The 24705-nt window shown below is 44.2% G+C and overlaps 1 protein-coding gene and 1 long non-coding RNA gene across 2 annotated transcripts in view; one reads left to right on the top strand and one right to left on the bottom strand.

The window, feature by feature from the left end:
• The first annotated feature begins 548 nt into the window (after positions 1 to 548).
• LOC309546016 overlaps positions 549 to 24705 on the top strand; it is a 410500-nt gene continuing 386343 nt past the window's right edge. The window contains exon 1 of the long non-coding RNA XR_014224918.1: positions 549 to 715. This is a non-coding gene — a long non-coding RNA (uncharacterized lncRNA). The remainder of the gene's footprint in view (positions 716 to 24705) is intronic.
• FILIP1L (filamin A interacting protein 1 like) overlaps positions 15702 to 24705 on the bottom strand; it is a 496325-nt gene continuing 487321 nt past the window's right edge. Inside the window, exon 6 of the mRNA XM_082245486.1 lies at positions 15702 to 15927. Coding sequence (XP_082101612.1) covers positions 15742 to 15927 — 186 coding nt within the window. The 3' untranslated portion in view covers positions 15702 to 15741. The remainder of the gene's footprint in view (positions 15928 to 24705) is intronic.

Genomic DNA, 24705 nt, shown 5'->3' with positions numbered 1-24705 from the left:
AAATAAAAATCGCACAGGTGATCAAATACCACCAAAAGAAAGCTGTCATTGTGTGAAAAATAGGACATCAATTTTATTTAAGTACAGCGTCGCACGACCGCACAATTGTCTGTTAAAGTAACGCAGTGCCGAATCGCAAAATATGGCCTGGGGAAAATCTTCCAGTCCAGAAGTGGTTAAAAAGTGTTTTCCTGTGTTAAACCTTTCATCTAATTTCTAAATTGCTACATTTGTAAATTCCAAAAGCCAATATAAAGAAATAGTAGTGGTAAAAAAGCACTTGTGGGTTTACCAATTATTTTCTTTGTACAATTCTCCTTTAAGGGGGCGTGGCAGGGGTCTGTACTATACCTACATACTTTTGCTAATAAGTATTCCTCATTCCCAAATCAGAAAGTTGTGAGGTTTGCATAAATACACATTTGTTATGTTATTGTCAAGTCAATAAAGTTATTAGGAGAAAAAAAGAAAGAAAGACGCCCTATCAGAAACTGGCATCCAATCCACATATGTTATGGGCGTAGTTTCCGAGTCAGACCGAGGCTTGGTTTTGTAGCGCCGCCCACACATGTGGCTCCGGATTTGAACTGGAAGAGTAGGCACTGTGGATAGTTTGTGGATTTTGTAGTGCGACAGAAAGGCAGAGGATCCGCTATGGCAGATGACTTGGGAGACGAGTGGTGGGAGGAGCCGGCGGGTGACACGCCTAGTGGAGGTAAGAGGGTGTGACAGTGCCTGGGATATGAGGGTCTGTCCATGGAGAGCATGGCAGGGCACGCTGGGATCTGTGCTCCCCCCACACGTGTCAGGTCTGTGTGGGGCAGACTCGGTGCTGTGCTATCTCTGTATGACATCCCTGCTGGTTACTGATTAGTGCACTCTCTGGTTGTTACAATGTATGGGATCCTTGCTGATTTCTGATTGGTGCACTCTCTGGTTGTTACAATGTATGGGATCCTTGCTGATTTCTGATTGGTGCAATCTGTGGTTGTTACAATGTATGGGATCCTTGCTGATTTCTGATTTGTGCGCTCTCTGGTTGTTACAATGTATGAGATCCTTGCTGATTTCTGATTGGTGCACTCTCTGGTTGTTACAATGTATGAGATCCTTGCTGATTTCTGATTGGTGCACTCTCTGGTTGTTACAATGTATGAGATCCTTGCTGATTTCTGATTGGTGCACTCTCTGGTTGTTACAATGTATGAGATCCTTGCTGATTTCTGATTGGTGCGCTCTCTGGTTGTTACAATGTATGAGATCCTTGCTGATTTCTGATTGGTGCGCTCTCTGGTTGTTACAATGTATGAGATCACTGCTGATTTCTGATTGGTGCACTCTCTGGTTGTTACAATGTAAATATCAGTGGATTGTGAACATAACTCACCTGCAGTCATTGTGTGTACATTACTCTGCCATTGCTACAGTCCTGATGGCTGTCATCCTGATCTGATGTCCTCATTGGTATCTGTGTCACTGACCAGGACAAGCATGCTGATTGGTTGTGACTTTCCTTGCTTCTTTTTGGTCATCTGAAAAAATTGTTTGTCAGACTGATGGTGGTTTCAGGAGGTGTGTGATGGCAGCCTTTAGACTTCTCTCCATACCTGGTTCCTTCACAGCAAATCTTTGTGTGTTGTCCAATCGGAGTGGAGTAACGTGTGCGGAGCTAAACCCTCCAATGCTCCCCTCTCCAGCAGTGTGACATTCAGGCAGGGCCGGTGCTACCACTAGGCAAACTAGGCGGCCGCCTAGGGCGCACTGCCCCTGCTAGAGAGCAGCTTTGGCCAGTGCCACATTCCTCTCCTGTCACCTCCTCATCCCGGGTGGATGTCACCTCTAGAGAGGGGGGCTCTTTGTATATGAAGGGGTGTGTAGGGTTAAAGAGAGGCAGTGTGTATATGAAGGGGGGTGTAGGGTTAAAGGGGGGCAGTGTGTATAGGAAGGGGTGTAGCATTAAAGAAGGGCAGTGTGTATATGAAGGAGGGTGAAGGTTAAAAGAAGGGCAGTGTGTATATGAACGGGGGTGTGAGGTTAAATAGGGCAGTGTGTATATGAAGGGGGGGGGTGTGGGGTTAAATGGGGCAGTGTGTATATGAACGGGGGCGTGGGGTTAAATAGGGCAGTGTGTATATGAAGGGGGGCGTGGGGTTAAATGGGGCAGTGTGTATATGAAGGGGGGGGTGTGGGGTTAAAGGGGGCAGTGTGTATATGAAGGGGGTGTGGGGTTAAAGGGGGGCAGTGTGTATAGGAAGGGGGGTGAAGGTTAAAAGAGGGCAGTGTGTATATGAACGGGGGTGTGGGGTTAAATGGGGCAGTGTGTATATGAAGGGGGGGGGTGTGGGGTTAAATGGGGCAGTGTGTATATGAAGGGGGGTGTGGGGTTAAAGGGGGCAGTGTGTATATGAAGGGGGGTGTGGGGTTAAAGGGGGCAGTGTGTATATTAAGGGGGGGGGGTTAAATGGGGCAGTGTGTATATGAAGGGGGGTGTGGGGTTAAAGGGGGCAGTGTGTATATTAAGGGGGGGTGGGGTTAAATGGGGCAGTGTGTATATGAAGGGGGTGTGGGGTTAAAGGGGGCAGTGTGTATATGAAAGGGGGGGGTAGGGTTAAAGGGGGTGTGGAGTTAAAGGGGGCAGTGTGTGCAGGAAGGGGGTGTAGCATGAAGGGGGGGCAGTGTGTACAGGAAGGGGGGTGTAGGGTTAAAAGGGGGGCATTATGTACAGGAGGGGGTGCAGGGTGCAATGTGTTTTTTTTGGGGGGGGGGTGCAAGTAGCTGGTCTTGCCTAGGGTGCAAAATAGTCTAGCACCGGCCCTGCATTCAGGAGCTCCCTCCCCCGACACCAACATCTCCTCCCTGGCTTTGACCTCTCCAGCCATAATGATTGGCCAGGCTGGCATGACTTCACCACCGTGCATGAGAGTTCATCCATCCTGGCACTGGTGTGCTGAGAATACAAGGCGTTTAGTGAATGGATAAGGGGAAGTGACAGGAGAGCTGTGTGTGTACGACCCCGGGACTCATTAGATAAGATTTGTACAGTAATCCGTGGAGATCCTAGCACTGGGGTTCATTCACATACACATTAAATATAGATAGTTGGGCTGCATTTTTACCGCTTCTCTACTGCCTATTACCACCACTTAAAATGAATAAAGTAGGGAGTGGATGGAGGTGTATACACTGGAGCGTTAGAGTTGTCTTGCAACGTGGGGAGGAAAAAATAACGCCAGCTCCATTGTTCAGCATTGCAGCCGCCCCTTTTCACATCTATTGTAAGGTGCCACAAATACTGAAATCGCTGTACAGAACACTGCCTGTATGATTGCTGAATGTCATTTCCTATACAGCTAAGGGGGGTATAAAGCTCTCACCAAATCTGGATAATGCCCTTCCTATAGGTGTAGCCCATTATACAGCGGGTATAGAAAAAAGAATCACATTTTATGGCTTTGCAGCCTGAAATGAAGACAGGCACAGTTTTTGTTTTATCCAGCTGTGTTTACTCTGAACTGAAAGATATAAAATGTCAGAAATAAATAAATATTTAAAACCTAATCACTGAGTTGGAAAAGGAACACCCCCTTCTGTCAGTGTTTTGTTGAACCAGCTTTTGCTTTAATTCCACCTTTTAGTCTGTTGGGATTTGTCTCTACTAACTTTGCACATCTGGACTTTGCAATATTTTGCGACTCTTTTTTGCAGACCTGATCAAGTTCAGGTACATTTGATGGTGACCGTTTGTGGAGTGCAGTCTTCGAGTCATTCCACAGATTTTCAATGGGGTTTAAGTCTGGGCTCTGACCAGGCCATGCAAGGACATTATTATTATACTGGATTTATATAGCGCTGACAGTTTACGCAGCGCTTTACGACTTGAGAGTTGACAGTACAACCACAATACACTTTAATACCGTAGAAATCAGAGGGCCCTGCTCGTCATTCACCCTTCCCCCCCCTTCAGCCACTGTGTGGTCATTATGCTGTGTGCTTTGGGTCATTGTCATGTTGGAAGGAAAACCTTCTTCCCATTGAAGACTTTCTGGGGCAGCAGATTTCCTTCAAGAATTTGATGGCATTTTGTCCCATCCATTTTTCCTTCTATCCTGACAAGTGCTCAAGTCCTTTCTGCAGAGAAACATAACAGGATGTTACCACCCCCATAACAGGATGTTCAGGATATTACCACCTCCATAACAGGATATTGCCACCCCCATAACAGGATATTGCCACCCCCATAACAGGATATTGCCACCCCCATAACAGGATGTTCAGGATATTACCACCTCCATAACAGGATATTACCACCCATAACAGGATATTGCCACCCCCATAACAGGATATTGCCACCCCCATAACAGGATATTGCCACCCCCATAAAAGGATATTGCCACCCCCATAACAGGATATTACAACCTCCATGCGTCACTATAGGAATGGAGTTATTTGGATGGTGAGCTGTATTGAATTTCCGCCAGACAAATCATTTGGTGTTGAGGCCAAATAATTAAGTTTTTCCTTTTTCCATGTGGCCTCAGAATCTTCAAGGTGTGTTTTGGCAAAGCTCAGTTGTGACTGCATGTGGCCTTTCCTGAGGAGTGTCTTATTTTTCTTGTAACCCTCCCATGTGTAGCACCCTCCTAGGTAGGTGCTAGGAAAAAGCATCTATTTGCTCCTTCTGCTTATCAGGGGAGTCTGATCAGTTAGTTTGCCTGTCACATGTTTCCAGGTGTGATTCACTGGGTCTGGGGGAGTGTCCCCACGGTATCCATTGAGGGAGCTTGTTGGACAGTGGAGGAAACCCAGCCAGTGACACATCAGGGTTTATGGCAGTCCCAGAGGGAGGGCATTCCTACAATGTGTTTGATGTGTTTTCATTGACCATAAATACGGAGGGGACATGTGACAGGGCGTCTTTGGCAGGATGCAGAGTCCCAGGAGGAAGCAGACGGCTATCTCTGCTCCTGCAGTGTGAGAGGAAAGTGGTCTTAGGCAGTCGGCCTAGTGAACCAGGTGTGGAGCTGAGCTGCAGAGGATCCAGAGTGCTGACAGTGGAGTTGGTGGCAGAGTCTCTCAGGAAAAACAGTGTCGTGAGTACTTGGGGACCTGCCAAGGGGTCTGCCCAGGAAGGGGGACCACTCAAGAGAAGTCAGGGGTTCGAGGAGCTAGCTGACACAGGCAGTGTAACAGTAAAGGGGGTGCAATGTAGTTGACCCTGAAGAATAGGAACAAAGGAGGTGCCAGGAAGGGCCCTGAAGACTATTCTGCAGTTCAGTACAGATTACCTCAGACAGTTCATTTCTTACTAAGTCACTGCTACTGACAAGGTGAAGCAGCGGCCTAGCAACATTCAGCATTATTCAGTCATCCCAGCTACCTGTGCATAGTTATATAAGTTGGAATATCCCACTCATTCCCTTCTCCTATCCAAGTTCTCAATAAAAACACAAACAAAGCCCCTGGACTGTTTCCTGACTGAGCCAAAATCACTTGAAGAATGTTGAATTGTCGTGTTGTTGCTAATGGTAACCCAGGGGAACCCGTAACCAGCAGCTCCCAAGGGAGTAGTGCCACCCATACAAGCCACATTTGTGGAGAATTTGTGATATTCTTGTCACATGCACACAATGACCACTTCTCATAAATTACTGCAACTGCTTCAGAGTTGCTTTTGGCCTCTTGGTAGCCTCTCTGACCAGTTTCCTCCAGGCTCTTTTATTCAGTATGGAGCAACGTCTTGATCCATGGAGGTTCTGTGTTCTACCAAATACCTTCCACTTCATAATAATAGACTTCACTGAGCTTCTAGGAATTGATAAAGCCTTTGACACTTTTCTTTGTATCCGTCCCCTGACTTGTGCCTATCCACACCTTTATCTAGAGATCCCGGTGACAGTGCATTGCCACCCATAGTTGATTGTTTGCTTCAGTTGCACTACTAGGGACTGAAATGCTCCAGGAAAACTCTTTTAATGCTGAGCAAATCAAAATGACCACAGCTGATCACAGTTGTAAGTTAAATGGCTTTAAGTGCCATTGAGAAGGTGATTAGCTACACCTGATTGAGTTTACAAGTCATTTTTAGGAGGGGTGATACTTTTTCCAACTCAGTGATTCTGTTTTTTTTTTTTCTGACATGTCGGTGTTATATTTTTTACTTAGATGTAAATTCAGCTGGATAAAACCAAAACTGTGTCTGTTTTCATTTCAGGCTGCAAAGCAACAAAATGTGATTATTTCAAAGGGGGGTGATTCTTTTCTATACCCAATATTAGGGGTGAACGATATTCGATGTAACATCGAATATCGTGCTGCGGGCGTGGGCGATAGTCACATCGCCGGATATTGGAGACTCACAGTGAAGGTAGAAGAATACAGCCCGACATCCGTCCCACATGTTAAGTCCGTCCTGCAGCTCTCCTGACCGAGTGGTGAGCAGCGGCACAGGGAACCAATCACGCGTGCCTGCACACCTGATTGGTTCGCTGTGCCGCTACTCACGACGTGATTGGTTCGCTGTGCTGTGGGGCGGAAGTGTATTGTTGGGACTGGGAGTGTGCTTCCGGTGCGAAGAAGCTGCCTGGTGAAGAGGACTACAACTCCCAGTGTTACCCCCACTTCCCGCGTTTCCGTCTGCCCCCAGCCAGAGAGATTCCCCCTCCCTCCGGGAGAACCGACTTCACAGCCCGATCATGAGGGACAAACAGAAGAGGCGGAGGGAGCGCACGTGGGCCGAGGCTGCCAAGAAGGTACCAAATACAGAGGGGAGGCGACTGTACCATGTACACCAGGAAGAGGCGGGTATAAATATCGCAATATATATCTTTGGGGAAAAAATATCGCAATGTGATTTTTTTTTTTTTTTTTTTTTTTCGCAATATCGTGCAGCCCTACCCAATATATATGTGATGGTGGCCATACACATACACCCGAACCAATGATTCTCCACAGAATTAGACAATTTTATCCAATCTATGAATAACTAAAAAGAGACACACAATGTCATTATTTGATTGATTTGGGCAAATACCAGCCAATATCTTCAAAATGATCAGTTTGGACAGAAAATGCGACTATAGGAAAGTAGAGAGATGGAAATGATCTTTACATGTATGGCACATTTGAACAATTTTTTTGGTTGTATTTTTCTTCCAGACATTAAATCCATCAACAATCTGATTATACGTGTATATAAAATTGGCCTGTGTATGGCCTCCATAGGATTTAATTCTTAAAGGGTTGGGGTAAAGATCATGCACACGCATTGTGCTCAATCTCCCTATAGTCACAGCGGCAGAGCTTAAGGAGGTATATTGAGCACACTACGCATGCGTGGTCCTTGCATGAACAGGCACACTTAAAACAGTCAAATGCCCTCTGAAAAGTAATCAAAACGTGGATTGTTCTTTAGAGGGCAATGTGAGTGTAAACAAAGCCTTATATATAAATATACCTCAGCAGTTGAACTGCATGCTGCCTTTCTGTGTTCCAGTTTTGTGAATTGGCCAGCAGGTGGCAGCAAATAACTTTATTTTAACCACTAATAGGGCATTTTCCATTCAGTATCATTTATACCATTATGGTTGCTGGGGGTCAGAGCTAACATGAATCAAGCAGAATTGTCTAAGTGTATATAAACCTAAAATGTAATTAATGTATGTAAAATATAATTCATATTTTTGCCTTCTTTATATACAGCCATATCATCCATTCACTGATGTTTATTCATTTCCAAACAATTGCTTGTGATCCTTCCAGTATCTTTGTATCGTCAGTGTTTCCTGTTTTATACTGACACCTCTAATCATGGGCTGCAGATCCCATGCAAGTGTTGTCAACCTGCAGTGTTGGCTCCCGTACCAGGACCACAGGATGTTGTGCCAACACATAGTGTACCTACGGTGCCATTGTCAGCCTGTGAGGACCCATTCCTACAATATAAACCCATTCTAAGCTGGGAAGGAAGGTAGTTTGTGAATGGCGCGTCGCAAATCAGAATTGTTTGCACATTGCTTCTGAGTTGCTTGCTAGGAGCTTACACTCATTTTCCTGCATGGTGATCTGTAATGGAGCAGTGATCAATATATATTATCCTAGGGCAGTGATGGTGAACCTTGACACCCCAGATTTTTTGGAACTACATTTCCCATTATGCTCCAGCACTCTGCAGTGTAGATGAGCATTATGGGAAATGTAGTTTAAAAACACCGGGGGTGCCAAGGTTCACCATCACTGTCCTAGGGGGTTCCTAGCGTTTTAGTGCAGGCTGTCACACCATACAGTGTGCGTTTTTATAATGTAGAAATCATGTGTTCAGTATTAATGTGCATTTTTTTTTTTTTTTTTTTTTTTTTTTTTACAGCACTGCAGCATGTTTGGGATGCAAAAATGTATTTATTTATTTTTTTTTTTGGTATGGACTGAAGCCATAGCACATAAGGCAAAGTGCCGTGTTCTTGTGTTAAGACTGCGTTAGGGCAATGAGTTTGATGTAAACAAGCCCAACTGTAATGCTGGTTCTCTGGTCAGGTTCAAAAAATAAAATAAATAAAAGACAGCAGCTACTAAACCCTCTTGCACACTGCAGCTTAAAAAAGCTCAGTACAGCTTTTTTCTGAGATAAAATACAGCCCATTCATTGTAATGTGCCTATGCACACAGGCGCGTAAACGAGCGCCGTGCATTCTTCAGTAAGAACAAAATAGAAAAATCTGCATTTTTGGGCAGTAATTTACGCCTGATGCATGCAATTGTGTGCAAATGGCCATTTACAAAATAAGAACATGAGAATACGCTTACGCAAAAACTACATTTAAAAAAAAATAAACTGATGAAAAAGTAGATGCTTAAACAGGAGTATCGTGTGCAAAAGGCCTAATGCTGTAGCTGTTGACATTTAACCACTTGAGCTCTGGAAGGTTTTACTTTCTTCATGACCAGAGCATTTTTTTTTCTATTCAGCACTGCGCTACTTCAACTGGCAATTATGCGCTCATTCAACACTATACACAAATAAAAAATTTAAATCAATTTTTTCACACAAATAGGGCTTTCTTTTGGTGATATTTGAACACCACTGGGTTTTTTTATTTTATTTTTAAAATAAATATAAAAAACGAAAATGTTAAACAAAAACAGTATTTTCTACTTTCTGTTATTAAACATATCCAATAGAAAAAAGTTCTTCATAAATTTAGGTCAAAATATATTCTGCTACATGTCGTTATTGTCCCAATAAGTGTATTTTAATTGTTTTTTGTGAACGTTATAGAGTGTACAAACTATATTATGTATGTATGTATGTATGTGTGTGTGTGTGTATATATACAGTAATCCCCCGCTACATCGCGGTTCAGTTTTTGCGGTCCCGGTAATTCGCGTTTTTTTTTGTAATGTTATTTTACTATATAAATCATTAAAAATGAAAGATTTTTGTGTTTTTCATAGCTCTTGCTATGTCTCTCAGTATCTTTTATGTGTTTAAATGAGTTTCTATTGTTTTAAAAGTGTGTTTAAAGACCTTAAAATGCTTCTACATGTACAGTGACAGTAAAAAGAACATGCCTACAATGCATTTTAATAGGGTTTTTCTATTTCGCGGAATTTCACTTTTCGCGGCTGGGTCCGGAACGTAACCCCCGCAATGGAGGGGGGTTTACTGTGTATATATATATATATATATATATATATATATATATATATATATATATATATATATATATATAATCTATATCTCCTATGATCAGGGATTAACATAGTTAGTCTGGTTGACAAAAGTCCATCTAGTTCAACCAATAAAAAAAGGATTTATTTATTGTACAATGTTATTGCTTACACAGTGATGACCATATGATTGCTTGGAGCCAATCACAGATCACAACAGTAAGCAAGCTGTTTATGAATGGAAAGCCATTCATGGCAGGTTGTTTTCATTGTTATCATGTGATTGCTGCTGCTGGTGGTTGCGAGTTCCTGCACCCGCTCAAGTGTGGTCAGGTTTGAACCTTATATGCTGTGCTCTACGGTGAGTGCTTCGCACTAGAATACTTTAACCTCCCCCCGTCCGCGCTACAGCCTATATACGGCTGCAGCGCGGACTCGAATTTTCGGGAGGCCGTTTTTAAACGGCCTCCCAGTGACACGCCCCCAGCGCGCTCCCGCGAGCGCGCTGCGGGGAAAATCTGTGTCGGCCGTGTCCCTTGGACACAGCCGATCACAGATCGTGGTGAATGGCCAATCACAGCGGCCATTCACCACGTGATCTGGCCGTCCAATGAGCGATGATCTCATATGTAAACATATGAGATCATCTCTCATCGCCGGCGCTCCTTCCTCACACGGAGCCTGCAGTGTGAGGAAGGAGGGGGAGCCGACAGCCGCTGGGGACACACAGCAATGTAATCAGGGCACCGATCACCAGTGCCCTGATTACTAAAAGGTAAAAACACACACACAGTGCCCCCACATCAGTGCCCACAGTGCCCGCCATCAGTGCTCCCCATCAATGCCCACAATCAGTGCCCATAGTGCTGCTAGTCAGTGCCCATCAGTGCCTGCTCATCTAGGCACTGATGAGCACTGACTGGCAGCACTATGGGCACTGAGTGTGGGCACTGATGGTTCTGCCCATCAGTGCCGCTCATCAGTGCCACCCGTCAGTGTCCAGTGCCATCCGCCAGTGCCCATCAGTGCCGCCTATCAGTGCCCATCAGTGCCGCCTCTCAGTGCCCAGCAGTGCCACATGTCAGTGCCCAGCAGTGCCACCTCTCAGTGCCCAGCAGTGCCGCCTCTCAGTGCCCAGCAGTGCCGCCTCTCAGTGCCCAGCAGTGCCGCCTATCAGTGCCCAGCAGTGCCGCCTATCAGTGCTCATCAGTGCCGCCTCTCAGTGCCGCCTCTCAGTGCTCATCAGTGCGGCATATTAGTACCTCCTCATCAGTGCCCATAAGTGCCACCTCATCAGTGCCCATAAGTGCCACCTCATCAGTGCCCATCAGTGCAGCCTATCAGTGCCCATCAGTGCCGCCTCATCAGCGCACATCAGTGAAGGAGAAAAATTTATTTTCAAAATTTACTCGCAAAAAATAAGAAAAACTTTTTTTTTTTTTAAAAATTTTTTGTCTTTATTCTTTTTTTTTGTAAAAAATAAAAAACCCAGAGATGATTAAATACCACCAAAAGAAAGCTCTATTTGTGTGAAAAAAATGATAAAAATTTCATATGGGTACAGTGTAGCATGACCGCGCAATTGTCATTCAAAGTGTGACAGCGCTGAAAGCTGAAAATTGGCCTGGATGGGAAGGGTGTTTAAGTGCACAGAAGGCAAGTGGTTATATGCTCTACTGTACGTTCACTGCTCCGCACTACCCTACTTGGTATGCTGTGCTGTATTATGTTTTAGTGTTCCACACCTATGTGTTATGATGCAGGAGGCAGCTTCTTTAAACATTATCATTTAGTGCCTCTGTGTTTTGTGGTGTTTTCCTACTGACCAAGTGCAAGAACTATGTTCCGATCCCCCTACTGTCTGCTGCCTGACCTGACCTTTGCTCAGTTTTTGGATACCTCTCCTGCCTGCCCTGACCTTTGCTCTTTTACTGCATACCTCTACTGCCTGCCCTGACCTTTCTTCTGTTCAAGATACCTCTACTGCCTGCCCTGACCTTTGCTTTGTTTCCAGATACCTCTGCTGCCTGCCCTGACCTGTCTTCTGTTCAAGATACCTCTATTTCCTGTCCTGACCTTTGCTCTGTTACTGGATACCTCTACTGCCTGCCCTGACCTTTGCTCTGTTTCCAGATACCTCTACTCTTTGCTGCCTGCCCTGACCTGTCTTCTGTTCATGATACCTCTATTTCCTGCCCTGACCTCTGCTCTGTTTCCAGATATCTCTACTGCCTGCCCTGACCTTTGCTCTGTTTCCAGATACCTCTACTGTCTGGATTCCCCTCTATTTCTGCCAACTGCTTTCAACACATGGAAAGAGCTATTTGTTGTGGACTTATGGACTGTTCTTGGGGCTAACCTTGGACCTTCTATTTGCACAGACACATGAATATTTCTTTGGTTTATTTATATGGCGCTGTACACTATTTTTATTTATAAATCCATGTATTAGCCAGTTGGTTGTACAAAAGTCTATTGATCACCTTTTTGTACAAGCAGCCTTTCAGGTTTTTCCTGAATGATCAGTGCTGTTGGCTAAAGCCAGCAACACTGATCATTGTATTTTGCCTGCTGGCAAGGCTTCCTGCTGGCAGAATACAAAAGCTCAGCTTGAAGGATTCCCCTATCCACATTGAATGTGTGGCTGAGGAAATTGGCTAATTTTTTTTTTTTCCTTTCAACTTGCTGGTTGAACGAAGAAAAAAAAAAAAGAATCATGTATGGCCTGCCTAAGTGTTAGGGAGGGGGACGGGGAGGAATACACAGTGGAATTTTTCTTAATGTAGAGCATGTGCCAAACACAAGGCCCGCGGGCAGAATCTGGCCCTCCCAGGCCCTTTTATGCAGCCCTTACACACAGGGGTAGGAGAAGTGAGATGTGAACAGCCTGTAAAAGAGAGCTGATGCCTGCACACTATGCATAGCAAACCCTTAAAGCCTGCACTCTGTATGTAGCCCACCCCTGAACCCTGCACACTCTACGTAATACGTGGCGCACCCCTGAACCCTGCACTGTGTGCATGGCGCACCCCTGAACCCTGCACTGTGCATAGCGCACCCCTGCACTCTGTGCGTGGCGCACCCCTGAACCCTGCACTCTGTATGTAAATCGTGGCGCACCCCTGAACCCTGCACTCTGTGCGTGGCGCACCCCTGAACCCTGCACTCTGTGCATGGTGCACCCCTGAACCCTGCACTCTGTACATGGTGCACCCCTGAACCCTGCAATCTTGCTCACTGCACTGGTCTGGGTGATTTCATTTTTAACTGTTTAATCGGGCAAAGCCATGCCTATCGTGCTGTTTCACAGGTCATATACTGGCGGACAGTGGAGGCCCCTTTTGCCATACACAATCTCTTCTTCATAATTACCACCCGTATATGGGTGTTTGGACTTTTCTAACCAGGGTACGGCAACATTTGTATTCAGTTTCTCAACTGATTGTATCAGGTTAACCTCAAGAAGCACTTTGCGAAATGCGTTGGGTCCTGGTGGATACTTCCCTGCATAGTACCTCCCTGATATGTTGTAATAAGTTACACCTATTTGTTTTCCATAATGAATATGTCTCTTTATGGCAGGTGTGTAAAAAATGGGGCATATTTTAATTAGAATGTTTTTATTATCCTGTATTGAATAAAATGTTCTAACATGTTGTATGTGATTCCTTAAGGTAATACCTGGCACTTTTAGCCCCGGTTCACATATATGCAATGCGGGAACCAGGGTGATTCCAGTGCAGGTTCCCTCATCACCTGTCACCTGCCGGCGGTTCAGACTGACATCTGCGAACCGCTGCGGGTGTCATTGTAAAGTTAATGACACCCCCATATCAATTCTTAGATCGCAGTGCGAACTGCCACATGGTGCAGGAATCAGATGGCATGGGTCTGAATACTCCTGCGATTTGATTCCAGTGTGGACCAAAAAAAGGGTCCTGCACCATTCTGGTGAGAATGCGATGTGAATTCAGCCATACAATGCATTGCACAGACATCGCATGTGGTCTGCAAAGCAGTGCGGTGCGAATCACATGAGATGTCTAACACCACACCAGTGTGAACCCAGCCTTGGAGTCCCTTTCTTTCCCTAATCTTTGGTGTATTTTAATTAGTCAGTGGATGTGACATGAAATCATTGCAACTTTCTGTCCTCTGTTTCAACCTGGAGTATCAGAGAAAGGAAAGGCAGCCGTCACTTAAACTCTGCTATAAAGCTAGAAAAGTATAATCTGTATTGTAAGAGCGTAGAGCCTAACATCACATATTGTATATGTTTCATGTTCAGTAAGTAATGGTTAAGTGGAACAATCGGAGGTAATTATTTGCATTGAGCGAGATTCCACCTGACAGTAGCTTCATCTGCTTCTCACTTCAGAAGGACGGCACCATCTCTGTTCAGTCATTATCCAGAATTGGCATCTACATCCTTCACTGAGATGCCAGCTTAGAGGCAAACATGTAAATCCTAGTGCCTGTGTAGTTGTTAGCCATGTTCATGAATGTCTCACACTGATGAGCTCAGTTACAGCCCCTCAACTTTTCACCTTCTACAGTTACAATGTGTGGTCTGGGGAAGAGACTGAGGACATTTTCCTCCTGCCTGCAGCAGATTGATGACATCATTTCAGCCTCAGTAGAGTCACTGGACTGGAGATGTACACTCTGATATGCTAAGAAATTATGCAGACGGGTCCATTTAAAATATCATAGTGATGCTGATCTATGTTAGCCTAAAGCAGTGTTTCTCAACCTTTTTTCAGCCAAGGCACCCTTTAAAGAGGAAGTAAACCCTCCACAAACACAAAAAAAAAAAAACCCTGTAAGACAAAGGCATAATGAGCTAGTATGCATTGCATACTAGCTCATTATGAAATCCCTACCTTAGTACGAAGCCCCCGCAGTGCCGCACGCTCAGCAACAGGACGGCCGACATGTTCACCGTCCTGCTTCCTGGTTCGCGTTTTCCGGCCATCTAATTGGCCGGAGGCGCGTTTACATCACTCCCGCGCATGCGCGGGAGCCGCCATTCACGGCACATGACTCTGAAGGAATGGCACGGTTGGCCGTTCCTTCAGAGCGCATACGCCGATGATGTCATCGGCTGCATTAAAAGTAAATATCTCCTAAACGGTGGAAGTTTAGGAGATATTTACTTATTAAAGGCTTACCTATAGGCAAAACATCCAAGAGAGGGTTTACAACCTCTTTAAAATTTATAGACAGTCTTGAGGCACCCCATTCTAAAATGTAAATTAGAACAAGCAGGGCCCTCTGATTCCTTCTGTATTGAATTGAATTGTATTGTAACTGTACTGTTTGCCCTCCTGTTGTCAAGCGCTGCGCAAAATGTTGGCACTATAAAAATCCTATATAATAATCATAATAATTAACTATTCCAATCGTTTTGCATAATGTAGCAACATCCACACATGTAGGATACCCAGCATTAGAGATGATTCTTTTTCTTTCAAAGCAAACACAGTTTTGCACACTGGTACTGACTAGTATTCCAATGTTTCTCTTTTCCCTCAATTTCTCTCCATCAGTCAGCTAATGTGACCCCAGTGCTAAGGGAGAGGAGCACAGGAGGGTCAAACAAGGACGCTGTGGAGGCGACAGACATCCTTCTTATCAACTGATGATATCTTTGATTGTTCAGATGCCAGTGTCTAAAAAGTCATAATGGTGCCAAATGAAAACCTGTGGCTAAAATGTAATCTTCATCCACCTGCTTCTATACAATTATTTATACATTTCTACCCATTTTGCCAGGGCACCCCTGAAGAAGCCTCAAGGCACCCCAGCCTGGTTGAAAAAGGCTGGCCTAGAGATCCACATTTAATTTGCATTAAACAAAACCTGAAATTGGACAAATTAAATGAAAACTGTTTATTTTTTACAAATGACATGAATACAAAGCGCACACACACAAGGAATCATCCTAACTAAGAATGTAATGTACAGAGAGAATATAAATGAGAGCGGAGCTGTCGGTCATGGTGGAAGTACAGTGCAGGTCAGAGTCTGGGTGGGGAAGCTCAGCGTGTTTCGTCTTCAGCCGCTCATTTACAAGGATCACCTCTTAGCTGCACCTTGGGGATTAGCATTGGTTCTGGATAAATGTGATTTCTCTCTGCTCACTTCCCGCTCTCCATTCACTGCATTTCCCAAAGGTTTCTTAATGGGTAGTTTGGACACTGTCCCGGCTTTTGGTTTAGGAATCCGAGTAGGCGCAATGCCGCACGGCACTTCTTCTGAAGCCTGAAAAACAGCGGAAATAAGATTTTATGTTCTAATATTCTTAAAGGCTAAACCCACCCAAAACTGACATTTGTCATGCGTTATCCCCTGTAGAATCCCCAATTTCACCCAGCTGTACAAAGTCAGATAATGGGATCCTGATCTCCCGGAGGGTTCCCAGGAATGTACAACGAGCTGACAGTTGGGAAAGAGGGGGTAAAGCCTTTATTGAGGGGGAACACGGGGGTCACAAATGACGGGTAAACTTTTACCACATACTGTATATTGCTGAGAGATATACTTAGCAGGTGTGTCCAACCTGTGTCCCAACACAAAATTGTAAACATACTTAACCACTTCATCTCCAGAAGATTTACCCCCCTTCATGACCAGGTCATTTTTTGCGATACGGCACTGCGTTACTTTAACTGACAATTGCGCAGGTGTGCGACGCTGTACCTAAATAACATTTATGTTTTTTCTTCCCCACAAAAAGAGCTTTCTTTTAGTGGTATTTGATCCCCTCTGGTTTTTATTTATTTTGATACATACAACATAGACCTACAATTTTTAAAAAAAAAAATAAAAACTTTTTTTTTACTTTCTGATATAAAACACTCCCAATAAAAAAAAAAAAAACATGAAAAAAATCAAATTTTCATCAGTTTAGGCAAAAAGCTCTTCTGCTACATATTTTTGTTAAAAACAATCCCAGTACTGTACGTACATATTGATTGGTTTGCACAAAAGTTACATAGTCTACAAACTATAGTATATTTTTTATTTATTTATTTTTTTACTAGCAATGGCGGCGATCAGCGACTTATAGCGGGGCCGCGATATTGCGGCGGACAAATCAGACACTGACACTTTTTTGGGGACCAGTGACACTAATACAGTGAAAAATATGCACTGTCACTGTACTACTGACACTGGCAGGGAAAGTTTTAACATCAGGGGTGATCAAAGGGTTAAATGTGTTCCCTAGGAACGATTACTAACTGTGTGGGGGAGGTGCTTTGACTGGGGGAATGTAGAGATCCGTGTTACAGCAGGAACACAGGATCAGCACTTTCCCCTCTCACAGAACAGCGATCTGCCTTGTCTACATAGGCAGACCGCTGTTCTGCTTTTCTGCTGGAAGTGGGTACCCACTTTCCAATCCTTGGAAAGCTGTTCTCCATGGGGACACCCATGTGGGCGCGCTCACTAGTCCCGCTGCTGCGTCTATTAACACAGACCGCAAGACTTGGCCCCGCCCTGGCTCTCGTGTCACTGAATTTGATTGACAGCAGCAGGAGCCAATGGGTCCTGCTGTTATCAGTCTATCCAATGAGGACCCCAAGACAGCGGCTGGAGCTGCTGGGCTCGCGCTTGTCGCTGGAACGTTCGGGTTCAGGTAAGAATAACGAGGGGGGGGGGGGGGGGGGCAACAGCAACCAAGAAGGTTTTTGACCTTAATGCATAGAATGCATTAAGGTGAAAAATCTTGACACTTTACAACTAATTTATTATTGCCATTGGAATGAAATAAGCGCCCAAGCGCTAAATACATAGTTTAGGCACGTTTACATACAGTGCCTTGCAAAAGTATTCAGCCCCTTTTGAACTTTGCGACCTTTTGCCACATTTCAGGCTTCTAACATAAAGATATAAAACTGTAATTTTTTGTGAAGAATAAACAACAAGTGGGACACAATCATGAAGTGGAACGAAATTTATTGGATATTTCAAACTTTTTTAACAAAAAACTGAAAAATTGGACGTGCAAAATTATTCAGCCCCCTTAAGTTAATACTTTGTAGCGCCACCTTTTGCTGCGATTACAGCTGTAAGTCGCTTGGGGTATGTCTCTATCAGTTTTGCACATCGAGAGACTGAAATTTTTGCCCATTCCTCCTTGCAAAACAGCTCGAGCTCAGTGAGGTTGGATGGAGAGCGTTTGGGAACAGCAATTTTCAGTTCTTTCCACAGATTCTTGATTGGATTCAGGTCTGGACTTTGACTTGGCCATTCTAACACCTGGATATGTTTATTTGTAAACCATTCCATTGTAGATTTTGCTTTATGTTTTGGATCATTGTCTTGTTGAAAGACAAATCTCCATCCCAGTCTCAGGTCTTTTGCAGACTCCATCAGGTTTTCTTCCAGAATTGTCCTGTATTTGGCTCCATCCATCTTCCCATCAATTTTAACCATCTTCCCTGTCCATGCTGAAGAAAAGCAGGCCCAAACCATGATGCTGCCACCACCATGTTTGACAGTGGGGATGGTGTGTTCAGGGTGATGAGCTGTGTTGCTTTTACGCCAAACATAACGTTTTGCATTGTTGCCAAAAAGTTTGATTTTGGCTTCATCTGACCAGAGCACCTTCTTCCACATGTTTGGTGTGTCTCCCAGGTGGCTTGTGGCAAACTTTAAATGACACTTTTTTTATGGATATTTTTAAGAAATGGCTTTATTTTTGCCACTCTTCAATAAAGGCCAGATTTGTGCAGTATACGACTGATTGTTGTCCTATGGACAGAGTCTCCCACCTCAGCTGTAGATCTCTGCAGTTCATCCAGAGTGATCATGGGCCTCTTGGCTGCATCTCTGATCAGTCTTCTCCTTTGTATGAGCTGAAAGTTTAGAGGGACGGCCAGGTCTTCGTAGATTTGCAGTGGTCTGATACTCCTTCCATTTCAATATTATCGCTTGCACAGTGCTCCTTGGGATGTTTAAAGCTTGGGAAATCTTTTTGTATCCAAATCCGGCTTTAAACTTCTCCACAACAGTATCTCGGACCTGCCTGGTGTGTTCCTTGTTCTTCATGATGCTCTCTGCGCTTTAAACTGACCTCTGAGACTATCACAGTGCAGGTGCATTTATACGGAGACTTGATTACACACAGGTGGATTCTATTTATCATCATTAGTCATTTAGGTCAACATTGGATCATTCAGAGATCCTCACTGAACTTCTGGAGAGAGTTTGCTGCACTGAAAGTAAAGGGGCTGAATAATTTTGAACGCCCAATTTTTAAGATTTTTATTTGTTAACAAAGTTTGAAATATCCAATAGATTTCTTTCCACTTCATGATTGTGTCCCACTTGTTGATTCTTCACAAAAAAATACAGTTTTATATCTTTGTTTGAAGCCTGAAATGTGGCAAAAGGTTGCAAAGTTCAAGGGGGCCGAATACTTTCGCAAGGCACTGTATCAAGCATTTTTTTTTCTTCCCAAAAACTCCTCTTCTGAACCCACTGGTGATTTTTTTTTTTTTTTTTATTCCAGCCTGTAAATGCTGCTCTTCAAAAATGCCTATAAGTATCTTTTTTAAAAGAGGGTTTTGTTAAAGCCCTGTGTGCATACGCCCTTGGGCCTCTTGCACACTGCAGCTTGAAAAAGCTCAGTGCAGCTTTTTTTTTTTTTTTACTGAGCTAAAATACAGCCCATTAATTGTAATGTGCCTATGCACACAGACGCAAACACGAGCGCCGTGCATTCTTCAGTAAAAACAAAATAGAAAAATCTGCATTTATGGTCAGTAATTTACGCCTTATGCATGCAAATGCGCGTACAATATGTGCAACTGCGCACAAATGTGTGCAAATGTCTATTTACATACTTTGCTAAACAAAAACGTGAGAAAAAGTTTTTGTACAAAAATATGCGCACATTCATACTAAAAAACGTCTGAAAAAGATGCTCAAACAGGAATATTGTGTTCAAGAGGCTTTATTCTGCAATGTTTTCCATGCTTTATTTGTTGTCCTTTTCAGACACTAGAGGGCAGCGTTCTCTCTCTTTTGTTTATTTGAAAATCAAATATCACATTTATGTTGTGTTCTGTAACATTGAAATTATTTTTAATGTTGAAAGGTATGTTTGTGTGTGTGTGTGTGTGTGAGAGGCTTGCAACATTTACTTTGATCTACACAACATATTTTAGGAGACCCTCCCACTATCTGATGTTTAACCACTTGCCTACTGGGCACTTTCACCCCCTTTCTGCCCAGGCCAATTTTCAGCTTTCAGCGCTGTCACACTTTGAATGACAATCGTGCGGTCATGCAACACTGTACCCATATGACATTTTTATTATTTTTTTTCACACAAATAAAGCTTTAATTTCATGGTATTTAATTACCACTGGGGTTTTATTTTTTAAACAAAAAAAAAACAATTTTGAAAAAATAAATGTTTTTCTTAGATTCTCGTATTGAATTTTGCAAACAGGTCATTTTTCTCCTTCGCATATGGGCACTAATAGGCTGCACTGATAGGCTGCACTGAAAAAGACACTTATAGGCAGTACTGAAGGGCACTTATTGGCACTGTTGAGGCTACAGTAATAATCAGGACTCTGATGATCAGTGCCCTGATTATCAGTGTAGATGTCCCTTTCAGACTTGCTGGTTACCGACTCTCCCCTCACGCTCTGTCAGCATGAGGAAAGGAATGCCAATAACCAGCAAGTGTGCTTGGGACATCTACACTGATAATCAGTGCAGCCCCAACAGTGCCCATCAACAATCATGTCATACTTGCCTGCTCTGTGGTTTTGCACAGAATAGCCCCAATCCCCCTGTTTTTGGGTCCCCCTAGCCGGCGCTCCTGCCACCCCCCCTCCCCCACCGTATGCCCACGATATAAAACCATTTGCTATGGGGGCACACCTGCAGGAACCCAATGGCTCCTGCTGCTGTCTTTGAGCCTATGAGGAGGTAAAGAGCTGCTGCTCTCTAGCACAGTGCTAGATTGATATCAGGCTCCGGTAAGTATAAGGAAGGAGGGGGGGGGGGATTTTTGCGCCCTGCTGCGGTGTTGGAAAGTATATGTTTAGCCAAAGCCCTTTGATTTAGTTATGGGTAGACTACGGAGGAGTTAGAACCCCTGTCAGTGGTTTTAAAATTGCTACCTTTTTCTTGCTGGGTAGATTTAGGCTGGCCATACATGTTCAACTTTTGTTGTACGATTTTCTGTTAGATCTACCACAAACCACATAATGTGAGGTCAAAGCTAAACAACACATTCACTTGTATCTAATTAGGCAGGCCTTTTGTACTACATACTTGAAGGTAAATTTCAAAAAAATTGGACAGAAAATTGTATCGTGTATGGCCAGCCTTATCCTTCTGTTTGTGTCCTGGTGATCACTGTCCATGAGATAAAAAGTGATGGGAATTGCAGAATTTAAGAGTTTAGACAACAAGGAGTGAAACTGATTCTTCCCCTGTATACACTTATTTTGGTGATAACTTCTCATTAGGAGAATTACCATTGCTGCCGCTTGGCATGGGACCTGGAAGCTAATGGTGATGCGTGATGCCTACTTCACTGAATTCCAGCTTCCACGGGATTTCCATGGGTATGGTACATATATATACATTTGTCCAAGGTGGACCAATGTAATAGAGCTGCACGAATAATCGTTAAAAAATAGCGATCTCGATTCAACCCCGCACCCCCCCCCCCCCATCCTAATCTGGCATTTCCATGATTCATGGAACAGTGCAGAGCCGTTCCGTGCTCACTGCTGTCAAAGAAAAAAATAAAAACAGCCAGCAAAGTTTATCACAACATTGTTTAGTGCTGAGAGATGAAGAGAAACATTGTTTCTCTATCGCTCATTGACAGACGTAGTCCTCGGTGATACAGCACCTTCGGGTTATGTTGCCTCCACAGGAGCAGGACTAGACAGGAAATTAAAAAGCTCTGGCCACACCCTAGGGGCAGTCCCAGAGGGTATATCCTCTCTCTCTCTGCCTCGGCAAATCAGTTATTTTCTGTCTAGTTAGGAGTAAGGACCTAGATACCTTGCTGGGATCTTCGGTCCTGGCAAGATTTTTTTCTTAAAAGATTTTTTAGACAGCTTTTTTTCTCCAGTGTTCCTGTGAGATCTTCAAGAAGCGAAGACCTTTCTTTACCGCCCATAAAGGGTGCCCGGCTGGAACAAGCGGGAAAGGCAAGACTCCTCCAGGAGGGTTCAAGAAGGGCTGGTCGGACAAACAGAGGACCAACCCAGCCAAACCCGAAGCAAAGGAGTACACAGCCTGAAGGTGCGCCCCCACCCGGTTTCAGGGTGGGGGGACGTTTTCACCGGTATTCAGGACATTAGATCGAGCATCAACCACTACTACCGGTGCGATTCTTCCCTTCCAACATTTAAGTACTACAGGAAGCGGTAGTTACCGTTCCCTGAATAGATCTTTTCCTTTACCTTTTCCTAAGATTAGTCCCTATGCCTCACAGGAATCGGATCTGGTTGACCAGACAGGCCAAAAAGCCTCTAGTCGGGTGACTTCGGTCCCTGAGGTTCAACCAGAAAAGATCACCCTTCCTGATAACTATCAGGTATCTGATAAATGTGTGGGAACAGAAAACCACCAGACTTTCTCGGATGGTCGGGGCCAGATACCTCTAGGGACGCCTGGTTCAGATCCAATCAGCGCCAGTGGTCCTAGAAATTCTAGGCTGGCCTCGTCAAGCCGGCCTGGCCGACTTGGACATGCTAGTCGCAGACGTTCCGTGGGAACTTCGTCTCAGGGAGTGTCTGTGGTCTCAAGGACCAATTTACCATCATGCTTTACAGTCGCTGGTTTTAATGGCCTGGCCATTGAGACCCAAGTACTGAAGGACAGAGGTTTGTCTACTTCAGTCATTCCTACCCTTATTAAAGCAAGGAAAGCGACTTCCAGCAAGGTCTATTATCACACATGGAAGACTTCTATTGCGTGGTGCGAATCTTTAGGATTTCCTCCACGTACCTATTCGGTGACTCGAATATTGGCTTTTTTGCAACAAGGGGTTGAGCAGAAGCTAGCCTTGAGCACCATCAAGGGTCAAGTTTCAGCATTAGCAATCTTCTTTCAGAAACCTTTAGCTACCAAGTCCTTGGTGCGGAATTTCATCCAGGGGGTGCGGCACCTGGCTCCTCCAGTCCGCGCGCCCTTACCGCCCTGGGATCTTAATTTGGTTTTGTTGGTTCAACAGAAACCTCCTTTTGAAAACATCAGGGAGATTCCCTTGCTTACTTTATCCCAGAAGGTAGCCTTCTTGGTGGCTATCACTTCTGCTCGCAGGGTGTCAGAACTGGCTGCATTATCATGCCAGTCCCCATACCTAGTGATTCATAGGGATAAGGTAGTACTTCATCCTAAGCCATCTTTTCTTCCTAAGGTGGTTTCAGATTTTCATCTGAATGAAGATATTGTACTACCTTCCTTGTGTCCTCAGCCCAAGCATCATCGGGAACATGCGTTGCATTCCTTAGATGTGGTTCGGGCAATCAGGGTATACCTGAAGGCTACGGAATCATTCCGTAAGACGGATTCACTTTTTGTGATCACGGATGGCCCCAGAAAGGGTTTGCCTGCATCTGCCGCGACCATTGCCAAATGGATTAGACAGACGGTGGTACAGGCTTATTCTATTAAGGGTCAGAGTCCTCCGTTCCCTGTTAGGGCGCACTCCACTCGAGCGCTCAGTACTTCCTGGGCCTTTCGCCATCAGGCGTCAGTGGTCCAGGTATGTAAGGCGGCCACCTGGTCGTCGGTACATACCTTTACAAAATTCTATAAAATTGATGTGACGGCATCGGCGGATGCCTCATTTGGCCACAAGGTTTTGCAGGCCGCAATTTGAGGAGACCGGTGGTCTACCTCGAGGGTTTTTTTCTGTTTGAAAAAAAAAAAAAAAAATTTTCTTTTTTGTTGAGTCTCATCATTAAGGATGAGCATTGTAAACTTCTAGTTGGCACCGGTTGGGCCTTCTAGATTGGGATTTGATTTTCATTTTCCCACCCCTCATTTGTGATACTGCTCTGGGACGTCCCGAAGGTGCTGTATCACCGAGGACTACGTCTGTCAATGAGCGATAGAGAAAAATGGATTTTTGTAAAATCTTACCGTAAAATCCTTTTCTCTTAGCTCATTGACAGACGTAGTCCCCGCCCCTATGTTTTTTGAGTTGGGTTGGGTTAAAATCTCTAAAGACTGCTTTTTGACATAACTGATTTGCTGAGGCAGAGAGAGAGAGGATATACCCTCTGGGACTGCCCCTAGGGTGTGGCCAGAGCTTTTTAATTTCCTGTCTAGTCCTGCTCCTGTGGAGGCAACATAACCCGAAGGTGCTGTATCACCGAGGACTACGTCTGTCAATGAGCTAAGAGAAAAGGATTTTACGGTAAGATTTTACAAAAATCCATTTATCATTTTGTTCTTTTAGATCAAAGGGATGAACTTCAATCTGTAAGGCTCCATTCACACCAGTGCGACTTGTCAGGCGACTTGTCAGCCTGACAAGTCGCGGTCCATTTACTGCTACAGGACCCATTCTAATAGGAGCGACACAAGTCGCTCCAACTTAGAAAAAGGGTCCTGTACTACTTCGGGGCGACCTCGGAGCGACTTGCGTAGACTTCCATTATGTGAAGTCCCTGCAAGTCGCTCCGAAGTCGTGGTGCATGGGAATGCACAAGTCGCCCCCGAAGTAGTAAGGAGTCGTGTCGCCCCAGTGTGAACCGAGCCTAAGTGAGGTCAATTTGACCAGACCAGACCTTTTTCTGATATTTGTTGCTTACAAGATAAAATCAATATTTTTTGCTAGAAAATTACTTAGAACCCCCAAACATTATATATATTTTTAGCAGAAACCCTAGAGAAAAAAAATGGTGGTCGTTGTAATATTTTATGTTACACTGTATTTGCGCAGTGGTCTTTCAGACGCAATTTTTTTGGGAAAAAATACACTTCAATTAATTTATTTAAAAAACTAAACCGTAAAGTTAGCCCAATTTTTTTTCATTTTATTTT

This window comes from Pelophylax lessonae (assembly GCF_965119305.1).
Source record: "Pelophylax lessonae genome assembly, chromosome: 2".
NCBI lineage: Eukaryota > Metazoa > Chordata > Amphibia > Anura > Ranidae > Pelophylax > Pelophylax lessonae.
This window is presented reverse-complemented; position numbering and strand designations above follow the sequence as displayed.